Here is a 19,978-nt window from a genome sequence, read left to right on the forward strand (position 1 = left end):
TGTAGAAGACGTAATTAATTTAAATCACTTTTAACTAACAGAAATGTTAACTAGATGTATATGACAAATATACAAGTTCCTTTTTTTTAAAACTGTTCAATTTTTTTAAACATAATAATATATGTATTTAAATGTGTATTTTTAACGACTTAAACGATTTTTAAAAATATAAGATTCTATATTACCAAGTAAATTGACTGACTGTTCTGCTATAAATCACTGTCACATCATCTGTTTATTGGAATTATTCTTTCACTGTTAACTATCTACAGCTGTATTTAAAACTCAATATAAAATAAGTGTTCATTTGTTTCAATGGACCAAGGAAAAAATGTGAGCAGTGTTACATTTTCTCAATTTAAAACATTAAAAGCAAGAAGAGATTATTCATAGAATTATTTGAATGGAACCAAGATCTACAAACGTGCAGACTGCGTTAAAAAAGGTAAAATTTTCTCTACAAGGAACAATCTCAAGGTAGGCCTGTACCATTCTGGAATATTGGAAGTCCACTTTTTTTATTCAGTTCACATCTAAAACTAAAACAGTGAATAGTGAAAACTACTGTGATCACTAAACGCAAAAATCAAGTACAAAATGCATGGTAAACTTTAAAAGATATGATGATTTTGCTTCAGGATAACACTATAACTAATAAAACCAACAAAACAATCCTTTGTCTTCAAGATCTTTGTTTTGAGCAGCTGGATCACCCATTGATCAGTCCTGATCTGATTTCAAGCGTTTATGATAATTTTCTCCCCACTGAAAGAAGAGCTACAAGAGAGTCTCAAATGTACGATAATTGTGTCAGTATTATGTCATAATTGGAGTTAAGTAAAAATGTTAAGTAAAAAAAAAATTATAATATGAAAAAAGGCTTGTATGAAAGGCTTGTTAACGCTATTCCAGAGTGTGTGACGTTAAAATAAAGTAGACAAGCAATGCTGCAAGCCATTGTAAAATAAAAATATTTCTAATTAAAATTAACTTTGTTAATAACCGTGTTCAGATTAATTTTCACACTACTCTATCTATCATAAATGCATAAACCGATACATCATAAATACATAAAACATTACAAACTTATATAATAATTAAATAAAATATTGCGATAGACCTTACCCTACCGATTGGGTCAATCCAAATAGAAGTATTTTCAAGAGGTATATCAGGAATGTTGTTAGGAAGAATCAAAGAAGAGTCAGGCAAATCTTTACGAGAAACAGGTGAATGTACAGTATTGGCTAACACATCTGCAGCAATTTCATCATTAAGTACTTTAATTAAAAGTTCTTTTGTTTCATTCATTGTAGTACCAACACGGAGATAAAAAATATCACCAGATGATGACGTAAATTCATTACTTTCTTCGCCATGAATATGTCCAACTAAATCAGGAAACTAGAAAAAAAAAAAAATCAAAATGACTTAATATTGTAATAAGACAAAACATAGTTTTAAATGCATTTATTTATGTGAATTTATTCTAGGCAGGGTCTTCCTTGTTCAAAACATACGAAAATTTTTTTCTAACAATGAGTTTTAGTAGTTATTGATTGTTATAGAAATTGTTCACGTGATCTACACAACTAGAAAATTATTTTAAACTTTAACATTTTAATACTTTACTATTATGAAAATTTATACAAAAAGAATAAATTAATCTATACACCAGCACTTAAGCAAAAAATGTATTAAGCTTTATTTATTATAATGTATAATTTTCTTTAAAATAATAAAATAAACTTAAAAATGCATTAAATAAGCTTAAATGCATTAAAATATTAAATGTATCAAATGCATTAAAAATTAAATTCTTTAAAAATGCAAACAAAAAGTCTTTTGAAATTTGTACCAAAATAAAAATTTTGGTACAAAATTTTTAATCCACAATTTTTAATCCTTAATTTAGTGATTTAGTGTTTAAAAGTTGACATTAAAATTAAAACTAAAAGTAAAACAGTCATTGCTTAATCTATAAAAACTGTTTACAGAAAGTCAAGAAACTTAGTTCATAATAATAACAAATATTAAGAAAAAAAACAAAGAAATAACATATCCTTAGGTTACAGTTCTTTGTAATAAAGAAATATACATAATTTTTATACGTCAAGTTCTCAAACCAATTTTCTCAAAATCTTCTCAATAAAAAAACCATTGACATCAAGTGGTGACAAAATATATTTAACAACAATATAACAATTAAACTATGCAATGGTAGTAAAAAAATATTTACATATCAAATCTTCCACTATAAAACTTATGTAATTTTTTGTTAGTGAAACTAAGTGGAAATTTTTGTACGTAATTAAAAAAAATCATATTTACAATAGTTAGTAAGAAAGATTAAGCCAAAAAAGTACAGGTTGAATTGAGGATTAATTACAAATCTAATTTGACTTAGGTTACTATTAATTTTTTATGTGAAAAAATGTATTTTTTTTTTTTAAATTTAAATGTGAAAAAGCAAAATATTTCATTTTATAGTTACCAAAAAAATAATTTTCATTATGAATAAAAAATATTTTATAAAAAGTAAAAAAAAGTCATGATTTTGACTGTCAATATAACAAAAGTATAATTACATTTCTATATTGTTCAATTATAAAGCAGTAAGATAAAAGGCAGTATATAAACAATGATGGTATCACATAATATAATATAAGCCACTTTATTTAATATTAATGCCAAGTTTTATTAATAAATCATAATCAATTCTGACAAAATTACTCTAGAAAAATGATTTTTAAATGAAATAAAAGTAGTAAATGTATAAACATTTCAAAAATTAAAAATGAAGATAAGAAATTAGTGTATTATGTAAATGAGGAAGCCAAACAACTGTCACTACTTTTATGGCAGTAAGTTACTGATAATATTTCAATGTCAGATATACTTCTCTACATACAACAATACTGAAATACCGTTAAAACATATTCAATTCTCTGTTAAACAGAATTTATTTATCTCAATAACAGTGTGGTTAATATAACCACAGACAATGAAAAAATTGTCCAGTTAATGTTACAAATATAGAGGTTTCATAGGAAAGCTGGTTTTTATTCTTAAACATTTTCACATACATTTTTTTTAATCTAAAGTCTATAAATTTAATTAATAAGAAACGCACTGTAAAAATAATCAACCTCGTAAATCTATAGAAAAAGGTAATATAGCCAATAATTTATTGGAAAAAGTTTAAATATCAAACTTGTTATTCCAAATTATTTTGCCCAACCATTAAATACTTTTAATAATTATAATGTCTCAATCATAATTTTCATGTAGACATATTTCAAATTACAAAACTTCATATATAATCATTATTTCTTTCCCCAGAATGCAAAATGATATTAAAATATTACATAAACATTGTCTTATAATGTAAATTTATAGAAATAAATTCTTGACATTAGAGAAACACACATAGCAATAATATAAATAAAACTTAAAATTAATATGCAATAATTCACATACGAACATTATCTTAATATAATATTTAAAATTATTTTGCCTACATTCTTTAAGAAAATGAATCCATCAATTGAATAAAATTCAATCAAGTAAATATTTCTTTAGTGATATTTCATATAGGTTCATATTACGTTCCCACAGAAAATGGGATCTGTTAAAGCAACTTTAAACATTCAATGAATGACCTTTAAAAATACCTTTGACATAAACTATAAAGAGATCATCAGCCTAAAGTTACAACCCTGCCAACAAATACTAAAAAAAGTGGTTAAATAATTGATCTGATGCAATATATTTTACTTATCTACCCATACCTTGCTGGAATGCACCTTATACTGAAGCACAGTGTATAAACATAGAATGCATTTCACACTCCTTCTTCCCCTTAGACTACACCTATGACAACGAGTCGATTGTGACACACTTTTTAAGTCGATCTTATATACAGAAAAGTTGGCCACCCCTGATATATATAATATACACAATAAATTTCAGCAGCAAAAAGTTATTGTCATGATATTAAGTAAGCTAATTATACTTTTCTCACATTTAAAAAACTATAATAATAATAATAATAAAATAACTCTTATTGGTCTAAGTATAAGATTTTTCGTTAATTTAAACAAATGTGATTCAATTAGTTATTTTTAAACATTTATTACTTCTTTTTGAAGTTATTATAATGCTACACAAAAGATATAAATATACAAAAACATACTGTTTAATAGCCATATACACTGGTAATATTTTCAATGAAATCCAACAAAAAAATTTATTTTATTTCATTGAAAATTTTACAATTTTGCAAATGTGAACTTTTGATGAAACTTCCACAACGTAAAAAAAATTGATGAAGGGGTGGGGCACAATGAACTTTATTGTTTTTGTCACTGTCTTCCCTGCAACTGTTTACAAATTATTATGTATAATTAGGTGCCAGTTATATTAATTAAAATAACAAAAATCTGCGCTAAATAAAGACAAAAAGAATAAAGCAACATCATATACTGACATGATTTATATCTTTGGTAAGTGATATACTACGAGTAAAACTACATATCTACACAATGATTGCAATGATTGATAATTTGGTAGTGGATTTTACAGACTACTTTGTCTACAAGTCAAACTACTTTGTTTTACAGACACAATTGTCATTTTTAAGCCTGTTAACAGGCTTAAAATTGATTTTTTTTTACAACAGTAGATATTATTTTTAACTTTATTCAAGTTATTTAATAATAATGTTTTACAAAAAAAATTACAGTTTACAAGGCAAATATATTTCCTTGAATAAAATATTTAAATAAAATTCACTGTTCAAGGGAGATATTTTCTTCGTTATTGAGATTTGACGAATGATAATATATCAGTCGGGTTCAAAGTTACAATAATAACAATACTACTGGTTAAAAAGCAAGTTAACAAATATTATATTCTATTATTAGCACCACAACACAGCTTCACCTGCACTATATGATTACTTGGGTTTCTCATAGCAGTCAATTCTTTTATTTTATGTTCTTTAGTTAAGTAACTGGAGAGGGGTGCAGCCAGTCATACATACAGTTACAGTCAGCGACTGTGTTGGTTAAGCCACAGCGCTGTATACCTTCGCATATACGTACTATAGATCGAATTTCAAGATCGAATTTCAAAAATCTAGAAATTGGTTTATTGCCATGAATATTATTACACTCATCAAAAATCAGGTTGATTTCTTCTACATTTGTTGCCAAAAAATAAAAAAAAATAACAGGGTTTAAAAAAAAAATCAAAACTCCATTTTAACACTTTTAATCTCTGAATTTAAAAAAAAATGTAAAAATCAATTTTTAGATATTCATACCAAGATCACACACACCAAAGATTAAGTTGATTTGTCTGTTACTGAAAAATAAAAAATAAAAATTCCATTGTACTCTCAATTTTAACCCATTAAACTTGGAATTTCAAAGAGGATTTTCTTAGCATGCACTTACACCATAAGGAGAAAGTATATACAAATTTTCACCAATTTATCTTTGGTAGTTTTTGCTCAGTTATCAATCATGACATGTTATTTTATATATATTATATATAGTATCCCCCATCTCGGCTTTGCCTGAGATTATAATGCAGCCAACCCATTTTCTAACAGTATTAAATTGATAGAACTTCTGGGTATATGATATTTTTTGCAGCGTCTTGATTTTCTGGTAGCAGAATGAACTGATTTTCCAAATTACCAGTTCTGGAAAGTCCAAGATATAATTGTCCATGAGAAAAGCAGTCTGATCGTAAATCAATACCAATGTGTTTGAATGTCTGGCCTTGTGCTTTATTGATTGTTATAGCAAACTAAAGTTTTGTACAGAATTGCAGCATCTTGAATTGAAATAAAGTCTATTAGGATAATTGGGATGCAGGGTATAAGAGCAAACTCTCTGCAGCTGGACCTGTCAAAATACTAGCTTCAATGATGTGATTTCACATAGTTTTGATTTGCAACCTTGTGCCGTTACATAACCTTGGAGGGTTAAGGTTTCATAGTAAAACAATCAGAACTCCCATTTTAGGATTGAGACTATGAGCTGGAAAACCTGCAGGATTAAGAGAATTCAAAAATTCTGGAGGATAGTGGACTGCATCCTCAGTATTGATTACAGAATCTACAGATCGATATTTTTTGCTTTGCCCTTCAACTTTTTGTAACATCATATTATTAATTTAAAATGCAGAAATATTTCAAGGAGTTATGACAGATCATTTGCAAAGCCACTCATACAGTTTTTGTAAAAGCATACTAATTTCTGCATAAATATTGGAAATGAGATCATCCATTGTATGCACAATGGTACCAAAGTTTCCATCTACAGAAATGTAACCATCATTGTGAGGAAGTGTCTTATTCCCAGTTTAGTAGTTGTAAGGGAAAGTTAGCATCGTCACCCCCAAGATGAATTCTCATATTAGTTCTTAAATTAATAGTGAGGAAAAATTTCCATAAGGCTGATGATTTAAGGCATGCCTGAACAACATCAGCCCTTGTTCCTCTCGCGATGACAGGCAATGTTTGCCAAAAGATAGTAGTAAACCTGACCTTGAATTTTAAACGCAGGCATTAAATTCCCTTCTACAATTTGTTTAGCATCAAAAGAAGTCATCTGAAATAAAAATGTTGTATTTACCAACTTTATCAACAAAATGTTTTGACAAAGGATGAGATCTTAAAACTTAATTGTTTGTTTGGTTCTGGTATCTCATTAAGTGTAGGAAGTGAAACTTTCCCACCAGAACAACACATGCCAGGTATTTCATCTTTCATTTTTTTGCAAACAATGATTTCATATTGTAATCATTGTACCAATTTGTAAATTTTTACTATTAATATAATCCAAATGAATATCATATTCAAAAGCAGAACTGAACTTTAAAGTGGCTTTCCTATATTGTAGACCATCATAAAATAGATCCTCACTCTCTGCCACAGTCTCATGGCGAATGAGACTATGCGAGGCAAATCCTCACATTTTTCTATGCGAGGCGAATTTCTACATCAAGATGTAGTCATTCGCCTCACATCTGTACATTTTCTACCAATATTACATCTACTCCGTTTCAACATGATTTTAGAAAAAAGAACTCAACAAATACTGCCAAAATATAGATAAATAAATAAATTTGAATAATAAAATATTTATCGCCTATCACTGAACCAATATATCATATAACCTGAGAAATTGAATACAACTGTATTGACCAACGTTCTATAAGTATATCAAAGAAACAAATTAAAATTGTCTGATAATCAATAATTAACAATTACTGGCAGCTTACAAGACTGAATTTAGTGCAACATGTCCACCACCTAGCAGAGCCAATAGGACTATGTAAAAAGTTGTTGCCTGAGCACAACATATCCATCACCAAGTGGAGAGTCAACATACTACCGTATGAAGGTACTGAAGAAGCATTATCTTTTTAACTAAATTTTTTACTGTTGTTTTTAATGTTTTTTTGAGATGAATTATATCTACAAACCTTCTCAGTTATGCTGAGAAACATTGGTAAAACCTTTGTTGTGATTGATTGGATAGTTTTTTATTTATCCCGAACATAAAAAACCCTTTCTCTTTAAAAAAAAAAGTATACACTAGATAAGACAAGTTTCAGCAGATTTCAGATTTTATTAAATACAGGTTTTATCATACAGGATTGCAGTGCCAAACAAATAATATGAACAGTGACAATAATATGAACAGGCATATATATATATATTTAGACTTAGCAAAATAGAAATATTTTCTTACAAAAACAGATATGTTTAAAAATCAAGTGATATGATAGATAAAGTTATTTAATAAAATACAGTTTTAATGGTGTGATAAAAAAAGATCATTTCTATTTAAAGCAGTGTTTCTCAACCTGTGGGGCGCACTCCCCTACGGGAACCATGAAAACACTAAATGGGGAGCATGAACATATTGAGAAGAAAATATTATTAAATAAAAATATATTAATTTACTGAAAGGAAAGCAAAACAAAATACATTCTGACATAATAAATAATAAAATACACATTTACACTGATATAATAAACTTATAAATAGGACTGTATCAGTACTACACAATGTATTTAATAATTAACTTATCAGTACTAAATTAAAAACAAGTTTAATAATTATTAGTGAATTCCCTAGGGCCTGTCTTACAAAGCAAAGTTTTTTAAAGGAAAATTTAATATTAGAAATAGACACTCCGAGTTCTTTTTCTATATTTAGCTGATTTATATTTTGTCTTCAAAACAGCCATCACAGAATGTTGAAAATGGTAATAGTATATGAAATGCTCTTGTTTTCAGTGCAGAAAACTCATCATCCACCCCTGCCCAAAATATAAAGAATGACTTATTACTAAATTGTCTTTTGATTTCATCTCTTACTGTGAAGTCTATGAAGATTTTTTTCTTTGGCAGTCGAGAGCCCTTCGGGAGTATTTTGAAATGGATCCTTAACCCACTCGTTACTAAGTTGTTGTCAGCAAGAAAATACTTTTTTAAATTCTTTGCCGGCATGGCTAAATGATTTCAATGGTTACAAAAACAACTTTCACATATTGTTCTTCAGCCTTAAGTTTTAACACATTTATCCACATTTGCAAACATTTCTAGGTTTTTTGCTATAAAGTTCTGCTCCACAATTCAAATTTTCTACAAAAATCATTAACTGCATCACTAATATCCAACAGATGAGTATTTGCTCCTTGGAGTTGAAGATTCAAGGTATTTAATTTCTCAAATATGTCAACCTGTTAGCTCAATCCCATCACAAATAAACCATCTTGAAATCTCTTGGCTTCCAGTCAGTTTTCCTCTTCTAGAAAAATAGCGATTTCATTTCTTAATTCATAAACACATTGCAAAAATTTCCCACACAATAACAAACTTGCTTCACAATAAAATAGTAATACTGAATGTACTGCACCCATGTACTTTTATACGGATTTGAATACTAGATTGTGGACACCAATATTCTTTAGTGGTTGGGTTTCAATTAGCATCACATCTTCGGAATGGTCGACCTGAGAATGTACAAGACTACACTTCATTTGCATTCATACATATAAGGGTGGTTCAGTAAGTCCTTAGAAAATCCAAGACATGGCGCTCATAGTATCGAAAATAGTTTGCTTTTAGTAAGCGTCATTTGTCACTAGAGTGTAGTATTAGCTGCATCCGTCACATGGTTTCAATGACATAGTCGATTGAAGCAACAAGCTGTTGTTTATTTAGAAAAATAGAAAAAAGTGAGTTTTGAGTGGATTAAAAATTATATTTGAAAGTTTTAACACTGAAAGAGATCAAAGCTGAGTTGGATGAAGTTAATAGCACATCTGCTCCTGTATTTGCAACTTTTTACAATTGGGTAAATGAGTTAACTTGGCTGTGCATCCACAAAAGTTTGGGACGTCCAGTGGAAGTGACCACCCCCAAAATCATCAGACAAAATTCATGATATGGTTTTGAGTGATGGACGAATCAAATTGTATGAAAAAGGTGAGGCTACAGGCATATCGCAAGGTACAGAGTTTTCAATTTTGCATAAAAAATTGGTTGTAAAATAAAATTTTGGCAAGATAGGTGCCATGTTTGCTCTCAGTGAATAAACGCAATCATGTGGTCGACTCTGAGGTTGTTTTGGCACTTTTCTGTTGCAATCCTGACGAGTTTCTGCATTGATACATAACTGTGTTGATATGAAACATGGGTATACTACTACACTCCAGAGACAAAGGAACAGTCAAAACAGCGGGTTTTTGAAGGCAAATAGGCTCCAAAGAAGGCGAAGATGGTGAAATCAGCCGGCAAGGTGATGGTCACAGTTTTTTGGGATACATGCAGTATCATCTACACTGATTACTCAGAAAAAGGATAAACAATAACTGGAGAGTATTATGCATCGTTATTGCGCTGGTTGAGCGAAGAAATCAAGAAAAAAAATCCTCATTTGAAAAATAAAAAGATTCCATCAAGACAATGCACAGGTGCACATCTGCACAGTTTCGATGGCCAAAGATTATGGAATTAAAAGTTCTAATTATTAAAATATCCAACATATTCATGGGATTTGGACCCAGTGATTTTTTTTTAATTTCTAAATTTAAAAAAATGGCTCAGCGGGCAATGGTTCACGTCAAATGAGGAGGTCATTGCCCAAACAGATGCTTATTTTGAGAACCTTCCGAAATCCTACTTTTGGAAGGTTTAAAAAAGTTGGAGAAATGCTTAGAAAAATGTATAGAGTTAAAAGAATATGTTGAAAAATAAAAATAAATCTACACAAAATAATTTATTTTTCTATTTTTTCTAAGGACTTATTGAACGACCTTCATATCATCTTCTGAAGTAATACCTTACGGTGGTTCCGAAGACTAAACATTAAAAAGAAAGGTTGTACAGCACTGCAACCATGTCTTTACAAAGTACAGAAAAGATTTTTAATTTTAAGGGTCTCATTTTTATAGAATTTACTACAGTTACAACAGTCATTAGCACAATATTCAGACCAGGACTCATTTCTTTGGAAGCCAGAGCTTTTCTGTGGATCATGCAATATGTCCAGACACACTGTGGAGATTTTTGTTTCACAAGTGCTTATATACTTTGGAATCTTTCAGAAATTCCACAAGCACCATATGCACCAGTGCATATTCTGACACAATTTTCCACTCTACGTTTGCCTCGTTTATAAAATCATTTAAGATAGCAAATAATGCGAATGCTGTTGCTTTTAGTTCTATTGGTTTGCAGAAAAGAAGTACTTTAACTGCTGACATACAATTACAAAATCGAACATAGGCAATGAAATGAGCATGCCTTATCAAACTGAATTGAAAACAATTTGTCATACAACTCCCCAAAAAGCTGATAATTTTACATCTTCAGCTACATCACCAATTCGACGGGCAACAGTATCACTTGATTAGAGATATGGACTGCAACTTTTTGGCAAAATTATCTCCAAACATAGTTTCTACAATCTCAATTGCAGCTGGCAAAATAAGCTCTTCACCAGTAGTGTGAGGCTTTTTACACTTGGCTATTTTATATGAGACTTTGTAAAAGGCAAGTAAAACCTCCCCACAATGTAAGTAATAACAGGGGGGCTTTAACCCCCCCCCCCCCCTAATATTACTGTAATAGCTTTTTTTTATGGCTTGTGTACTTCTGTAAATGTCGATCACTCACAGCCAAAGTTTTTTTTTTAAAATGATGTTTGCTTTTCATATAATTTTAATTTTAGTTCAAAGCACTATGAAGCGTTTTCAAATGTCGTTTAAGTTTTAGGTTTCATCCTGTCTGCTGTCAAAATTTTTGAGGAAATAACAAATGGGAGGCCTATCTTCTTCATTTACCTCAGTACTGGTAAACCCAAAATTTAAGTATTCTTGAGAATATTTTCTTGATTGATTTTCAGAACCTTGCTCATCTCTGCAATTGATGCTTCACTGACATCTAATGGTCGCTTAGACCCACTTAAAAATTTATCCTTGATTCTGTATAAATCTACTTCTGTGAATATTTAATACTGTAAATTGCAATTAACATGCAAATTACAACATACACATTCACGTTAGATTCAATAACGATAGAAGAATCGGAGACTGACTGGAATTGAATGAATGTTGAGGTGCAGCATTTATAAACATTTGCGCAGACGGTTGTGCAGACATTCCAGAATGTTCAAGACAAATAGGAACTTCTTGCAAAGCCGCAAGAATGTCCGATATGGTGGACATAAGACAGACACTAATAGAGAAGCATTGATTCTGTTTTGTCAAAGCAGCAGATCAGTGCCAAATATCAACAAATTTACTTATTCTTGGAATTTTGGAATTTGTAAGGTTTGTATTTAGGATCATATTTTTGTTGCTTTAGGATCAAAATACATTATTATTGTATGAGAGGGGGGGGGAGATGAAAATTATGATTAAAAATTGGGTCACAAATACTGAAAGGTTGAGAATATTGATTTAAAGACAGCTTTATTTGAACAAAATTATATTTTTATAAAACTAATATAACTGTACCTTTTCTCCCAAATCATGTTTAACCACTTCTTGAACCAAAACATCAGCTAGTGTTTTAAAATCATGAGCAAACCTGGGATTTTTCTCTCCTTCCTTCTTTTCTTGCACTAACAATGAAAGCAGATGACTTTCTTCACGAACAGCTCTGGCAATATTTGCTGCTTTTTCAGAAACAAGGATCATACTTTCTAAAAATTCCCTAAATAAAGACAACAAAAATTGATCAAAAACATCAGTTTATGGTAAACATAAATCCACTTATGAAAAAATATATTACGTACTTACTTCTAAAGTCAATTCTTAAATAAACAAAAACTGTTAAAAGTGAAAAAAATTTTACATGCCAATTATTTTTAAATGAATCCTAAGGATCTTTCTTAACAATAAAGTGGAGCTCATTTCACTTTTTTGTTTAAAATGCTCTTTGTAAAGTAGAAATGAAAGAAATATTTTACCATAGTGCTTTATTTGTTTGAATGAAGGTATGCTAATGTCAAGTGGGAGATACATTAGCATACATATAGTAGCATATGTAGATCTTCCCAGCCTTTAGACACAATTTAAAAACACCACATTACATTTTTTTTTCTAGTAAAGCAAAATTATAAAATTACTCATCCAATATAAAATAGCCTGTTTTGGCCTTTAATCTGATAATGTAATACTATTTTGAACATAAATATTGTGGAGGAATTCTTTGGAAACAATGCAGCACAGATATACTCCACCTGAAGATTATGAAATAATTTCATATTGAGTTCCGCTGTTAACGTATTACGTACTTATGCATTAATGTATTTTCTGCTTTGAATTAGTACTGTTGTTCAACTATTCTGTTGCATTTTATCTTTACTAATTATTTTACTCATAATTCATATAAGAACATGAATTTTTCACCAATTCACAAAATGCAAAAGTTTAAATATAACTTCACAGATTAAAAATTATTTATTCATACTGAAACAATAAAGTGATGCCCAGTTATAGTTGATGATAGAAAAGGATATGAAGAATACCAAGCTGAACAGCATTCGAAACTAGAACTATCAAAATGAATGAAAGAGACACTACCACTCTGCCACAGAGGTCATGACAGTAGAGTTCTAATGTTTTTTGTTTCAATTTTGTTAAACAATTTTTTTTTTCTGGTCATGCAACAAAGTATTGTTATGAGTGTCTGGACACAATATTTATATAGTAAGTAAATAAAAATTAACAATTAAATTAAAAACTGAAACCCAGTAACAAAAACACAGCGCTTGTGACATGTGCTAAAAGCAAAATAAAACAATAATGAGATATTACATTAATAATCTAAATTAAAACAATAAATTTACCATTTGCCACACGGCAAATGACATAAATAATTGATACATACTACAGAAAACTCAAAATATCTAAATATAAATGAACAACGCTTAGAAAATGTGATAACATTGTCTCATTGTTTCCTAAGATATTTCTGATATTAAACCCAAATTTAAATTTCCGATGCAATGCTGCAACGACAATTCACATGTATGTGGTGTATCGTCATTTGGCAGTTATAGCCAATAGAAACAGGTAAATCAGTCAGAGTCCTGCATCAGTGCATCATTTGTGCATTAGATAACTGTAGGTGAACCTGGTGTGCACTATTTGCAAACGGCAAATAATAACGTCCTCACCACAGTTGACCAAACATGAAAATACGTGTCCTTCAGGACACTGTATCACCATGTCTAATTAGTCAGATGAATTCTATTATTGATGGTAAGCAGCATTTCATTCGCTCAGCCCCTCATCACAAACGAAACTCTTCAGAAAACTGACAAGATCATTCGAAACAACATGATTAATGAAAGGAGGCTGCAAACAAGCCTCTTTACCACACGATCAGCACACTCATTACCAGAAATTTCAATATGGCTGGGAATCCAGCAGGCTGGGTATCTCACAGTTGTATTACATTGAGTCATTTCAGAAATGCTAGAATGTATATCACAGACAACAGAGTGTCCAGAGTACATACTAATGGTTTGCTAGGCACTCATGGAATTTGAACAGACAAGTACGTAGCAGAATGTTGGTCTAGTTAAATTTTAGGCCTTATTAATAACACACAGCTCCACAACAAAAATACTAACGATGCTGGGAAGGCCAAACATCATGTTCTATTGTCAACCACAGAGGCACAACCAACAAAAATAACGTTTTTAGAGCCATCTGTATAAACTATAGAATCAGGATTCACGTTAAATATAATGTTATAAAATGTTTCTCTTAATAACAGGATTTGTGTTCTTCTTATGACAGCAACAAAGACCAAACCAATAACTTACTTGAGAATGTTGCTAAGCAGGTTAATAATATGGAGCAACGGTAAGAACTCAAGGTAATTGTATATTTCAGAGGTAAGAAAAGGAACCGAACTCTGATATCTAGCAAAGTAGTAGATGATGGCCAGTTCCTCATAACGATTAACATGGTTGAAGAATACCGCATCAAAGGTTGGATGATTTGGTTGTACTTTAATACAAGCCTTCTAAGAGCCGATAATTTTACTTCATTATTCCAAAGAGATGGCTCACCACTGTCCATCAGCAGACTTACCACAGGGCTTGAACGAAATGCACTAGTAGACAAATGGATAAATAGATGATGGACTGCATCGAGCATCTTTAGAGCAGTAGCCTATACAGATGAATAAGCCACGCATCCATAGTTTAAGCTTGAACGAATCAGAGCTAAGCAGAAGCGCAACATGCATACTCGATCACCACCCCAACAAGTATTAAATAGAACTCTCAGCATGTCTAGCATTTTTAAACATTTTACCTTCGGCTCCTTTAAACGTGTTATCCATATTACTCGTTGGTCAAACCACATTCCTTAAAATCTAACCCATGTGCATGCTTCATCTGGATCACCTTGAAGAAACAGTTGAGGGTCAACATGTTCCCTCAAGCGTGAAAAGCATATGCATTTCGTTTTCTCCAGAGAAAATGAAACCAGTCATTTTACACCAAGATTCTAATTGGGTTATTGTGTTTTGGAGCAGCTTCTCACCAATAGCTAAAGTTCTAGATGCTATTTAAATTAAAAAATCATCTACAAAAATAAAGAACACAATACAGGTTTCGCATTGAGTTTTTTATAGTATTTATGGCTACTGTGAACGAAGTAACATTTAGGACACTTCCCTGTGGTACTCCGTTTTCTAGTCTAAAATTTTCAAATACTGTCGTTCCAACTCGAAAAGACCGACTACTGAGGAAATCCCCTGATAAATACAAGATTTCCTTGTATACACCATTCACGCAGTTTATTTAGGATTCCTCTCCTCCAAACTGTGTCTTACACCTTTTGCATACTGAGAGATACAGTAACGAGGTGTTGGAGCAATGGGAAGGTAATTTGAATGACAGATTCGAGAGCAACTACGTAATTGATAGACAATCTACCTTGGTGGAAACCACATTGTCCTGTAGCAGCAATCAGGGCGTTTCTCTTGCACTACATGACGGTTTACTGTTCGTTCCATAAACTTGCACAGGGTACTGGTTAAGGAGAAAGGATGATAACTTGAGCACTACAATCACCTTTACCACGTTACTGTATGGGAATCACGAATGCTTCTGACAAGAATCTGGAAAAACCTGATCAGAGAATATTTTATTGTAAATACCAAAAGATGATGGTAATGCAGTATCCGGGAGGTCTGAAAACATACTGAAACTGATATTATCATTTTGGGGAAGTGTCATGTGAATTATTCAAGGCCTACCTTAGCTCATAAAAAGAGAAAGATACAAGTATGTTTAATTCATTTCGCAAGTCTCCCATCACAAACTGGATATTTTCTACCTGCAACTTACACATCATAAACTCAGAAATGAGTTTGCAAACATATTTGCCACATCAATTGGCACAATGACAATGGTGCCATTATTTTCCAGTCCAATCGGCTGTGATTTTTGTGATCCACATATGACTCAACCCTTTCTCCATACAATACAAAATGGTGTTGTCCGTGAAATAGATTCAACATAGTTCAGATACAATTTCTGTTTAGCACACCAAAACAATAAACAGCAAAGAGCTCTTACATTGCGGAAGGTGCAGAGCAATTCATTTGTAGATCTTCGATTGAAATTACGCAAAGCCCTGTGATGGTCCCTTAGTGCATGCCTGCAGACTTCATCGCACCAATGAACAGCAGGCCACCTTGTCCTTCCAGATGTGACAGGGATGATTTCATCTGTGCTATCAAGAATTAGGTGCGTAAACTTGACAAGTGTGGACCACGCTAGCACTCTTGTCATATATTGGTCAAAGGAATCCTTGTATCGGGTTTCTGAACCACCCACCTGTGTGGGTAACTGCATATGGCAAATCACTATCACTGACTTAGATAACTGGTCTATGATTACTTCCAAAGAAGTTTTAGGAAACACGCCAAATAAAATATATGAGTAAGGTTGCTGAACCAAAGGATAAATCGAAGCATGAAAATTTACCCAATGAAGATATAACAAATGTGTACAATCCATCGTTCAATAAGCAGAGATCTAAGTTCTGCCTAAGTCGATCAACTATATTGCCTTGGGAAGAACATGATGATGAGTCCAATGAATAATGATGGACATTGAAATCGGCAATTGTCAGGTAGGACAAATTGGGGAAACAGACTGGACACTGATATCAGAATTTGGAGGAAAGTGTAAGTTGCAGATATTTATTTTGAATGGCACCAATATCTTTACTGAGGCTGCAGGGAAATTTGTCGCCAGCAGAATACGGACGGCTTTTACGATTTCCTTCAGAAAAACAGCCACACCTTCACATCTTCTCCCCTTAGTTTGATAGTTACATCTTTTGCAGAAGTACCCGCAAAACAACACATCATCCTGTGGATGAAGATGAGCCTCCTGCAGACACAGTATTAAAGGATTTTCTTTCTTTATTAGGATTTCAATATCCTCAACACAAGAATGGAGACACAATATTCCAATGAATAACATTTGTACCCATAAATATTCTTTTCCTGTTTTATACAAATCTGCATGCAGATAATTTTTCAAATACTACCCAGTTTTTCTTTTTGCTGTTAATAACTTTTAGGAAGTGCTTTGCTTCTCCAGGTACTTCATCGGCCTACATATACTCCGAAGAGATCTCGAGATGGTGGTGGGGACTTTGAAGCCTGGGAGGCTAGATACTGTGCCGGGCGACAATTTTTTAACTAATCCCCTTAAAGGGTTCTTGGTAATTTGCTTTGTTGTTGGTGCAGCAGAAATTTTATTTGATGGTGTACTGTATAATATGGTTTTCGGTAAATTAGTGTCGCTCTTTCCATCAAGCTCTTCTTGTTTGAACTCTGTTACCTCAGAAATAGTGGCTGCGAGTGAAACAACCTGATCAGATAGCATCCGAACAAGCTGTTTGAACTCGCTGCAGGATCTGTACTGTTAACCCACATTTACAGAGCCGTGCCTTGACATAGCAGCAACAAAAGAGATGTCTGATTTAACCAAGTTTCAAGAGTTTAGTGTTTTTTTTATATTCTAAGACCAGAAAAGATAGCTTTTGCATAGTAAAAATTTTGAGAAGTGCCTTTTATTCTTTAAATGTTGGAATATCTCATGAGTGAACAGAATGTAATCCACCACAGTTAACATATTTTTCTTGTTTTAAACAGTTAGTAACACTGTGACCCTCTTTAGAACATCGAGCACAAATTTCAGTTTTCGAGTAAGATGTAGTGTGGTCATACCCTTGACATTGGAAACATTGCTGTGGGTTGGGGATGAATAGTCTTACACAAACCGACAGGTAACCTAGTCTTATTTTCTCCAGCGGTATGGGAAGAGTGAATGTTAATGTAAGAGAGAGAAGAAGGTTCTTCCAATCCACTCTGATGTTTCATGATATGTTTCATCTCGACAACACCTTGTGGACGAAGCTCATTGACAATCTCAGTCATATTGATCTCCAGAAGGTAACGGCAAAAGATTACACCAAGGCTGGTATTCAAAGATTTTTGTATACAGATTTTATATTGGTATCATCCATACTGGTGAGATGCAAGAGTGATCAATTCTTCATCATTAAATGTCTCAACTAATCCCGATCCATCTCTTAATTTCTTGACTTTTTTGATTAAGCAGTTATTACTTTATTTATCAGGAACAGTGAGAGTTTAGAGCGTCTCCAAAACACCTTCCAGATTGTTTTGGTGAAGTATAAATCTGATGTTGTTATACTGTGGACGAGATTTATCATCATTTACAGAGTTCTTATCCTCATCAGAAAAAGCTGAATGAGATATTTTCACATGGCTTTGTGTGATGGTTTTACTAGATGACTACCAATTACCAACCATCATAGGGTTTTTCTAAAAACTCTTATTTTGGTTCCACGAGTACCAGGGAAATGCAAGACCATCTCTGCAGAGCTCACGCATACAGAGGGTAGAACTAAATACAACTGAGTTCAGCCAGATGCCCAGAAGACATCATTTGAAACACTAGATAGAGCCATCCACCCATCGGCATGATAGTTTTCACCTTGAGTTACGGTTACATTTTGTAAGGTGAAGATCTTTAGAACCCGACATCCAATAGGGAGTAGTTAAGTGCAGAGTCCCAATAGGGAATCCTCTTCAGGACCCATCATTTGAGGCATAAGGCACAGACAAGACAGAGCCTGGTCTTCTGCAAGGGAGAAAAGGTAGCATTGCTGGATCCAGAGTCTCCTCACCGAGGGTTAGAGGCTGGCACAATAAAAAAGATCCAACCGGCAGGCCGTCCTGCCCTACTGAATGTACAGCTGGTGGGCTCCCCTGCGCTAAGTTTTAGTTAGCTGTGGGTCTGGCTCAGGGGAGGGGGATAAAGGGAAAAAGTGTCACAAGACCACCAAGTGTAAGCGAAAGAAATAGTGTAAGATTGTTGTGTTACTCTGTATATGTTTATGTATTGCATATGTCACTCTGGTCTCCTAGAATGTGTCCCAGAGTGCTGTGGTTTTCACCACAACACTCTTCATATTTTCTTCTTATTTTCAGTAATTTTTGGCTGCTGGTCGAGTGTGGACCTTCCAGTCGTATCAGGCTACTACTGACTTTTAGACTGCGAACACAGTTAGCGCTTTTACAGTATAGACTTGTCATTTGCGATATCTTCGGAGCTGACAGGAGTGGCTTTATACAACGTGTACCCGCCTCATCACGGCTGTAAGGTGGCAACGATTCCTGGTCGTAAGAATCTGGTACAAGCAAGGGATTTTCCCTAGTCCTGCTTGTGCTCTTTTCAGAGAGGAGGCCGTAATCCATGGTTTCGTGCCGTGAGTTTTACGTATTGCACCCAATCGATCCAGTAGCGGCCAAGAGGTACAAAGAGTGACAGGGGAATAGAGAAGGTCCCCAGCTGTCCGTGGCTCGCTGCGAGCAGTAGTCACGTTCGTGGGTTCGCCCATAGTTCTTGTAGGAAGGAAGACAGCGAGTATGTCTCGACCCCAAGGTAGTGAGGCTAAGGTAACTCTGACCATGTTTGAGGACCAGCTAGTAGTTAAGCCTGGGCGGAAGAAGAGAGCGAAAATTTCACTGTTCCTCTTGTGTTCGGAGAGCGAGCTCTCAGAGGTAGATGAAATGGTTCCCACCCGGGAAGTTAGACGCGACCCGATGGTCGAGGATTTTGTGGCTTCTCAGGGTAAACCTGGTAGCTCGTATGCGATGCTGGCAGCGGCTCATCAGTGCCTAGATAACCTTCTAGACTTTGTCAAAGGTTCCCGCAGCGTCAGCATGGGAGCGAAGAGCAGAATATTGCCACGTTTGTTATGTTAATGGCGTTCTACTTTGGCAGATGGTTTTGAGAAGTTGGCCTCCAAGCCCTTGGAGGTCAAGGTAGTTCAGGTCCCGACGCCTGCTCTAAGACAACAGAAGCGTTACGCTG

The 19,978-nt window shown here is 33.1% G+C and overlaps 1 protein-coding gene across 1 annotated transcript in view; it reads right to left on the reverse strand.

Annotated features, from left to right (window-relative positions):
* The window catches only part of Ipp (inositol polyphosphate 1-phosphatase), a 40,893-nt gene that overhangs the window by 15,663 nt on the left and 5,252 nt on the right, over positions 1–19,978 (reverse strand). Inside the window, exons 2-3 of the mRNA XM_075375440.1 lie at positions 12,048–12,246; positions 1,131–1,404 (exon numbers count right to left, since the gene is read on the reverse strand). Coding sequence (XP_075231555.1) covers positions 1,131–1,404; positions 12,048–12,246 — 473 coding nt within the window. The remainder of the gene's footprint in view (positions 1–1,130; positions 1,405–12,047; positions 12,247–19,978) is intronic.

The sequence above is a fragment of the Lycorma delicatula genome, chromosome 9 (assembly GCF_047948215.1).
Source record: "Lycorma delicatula isolate Av1 chromosome 9, ASM4794821v1, whole genome shotgun sequence".
Classification (NCBI taxonomy): Eukaryota; Metazoa; Arthropoda; class Insecta; order Hemiptera; family Fulgoridae; genus Lycorma; species Lycorma delicatula.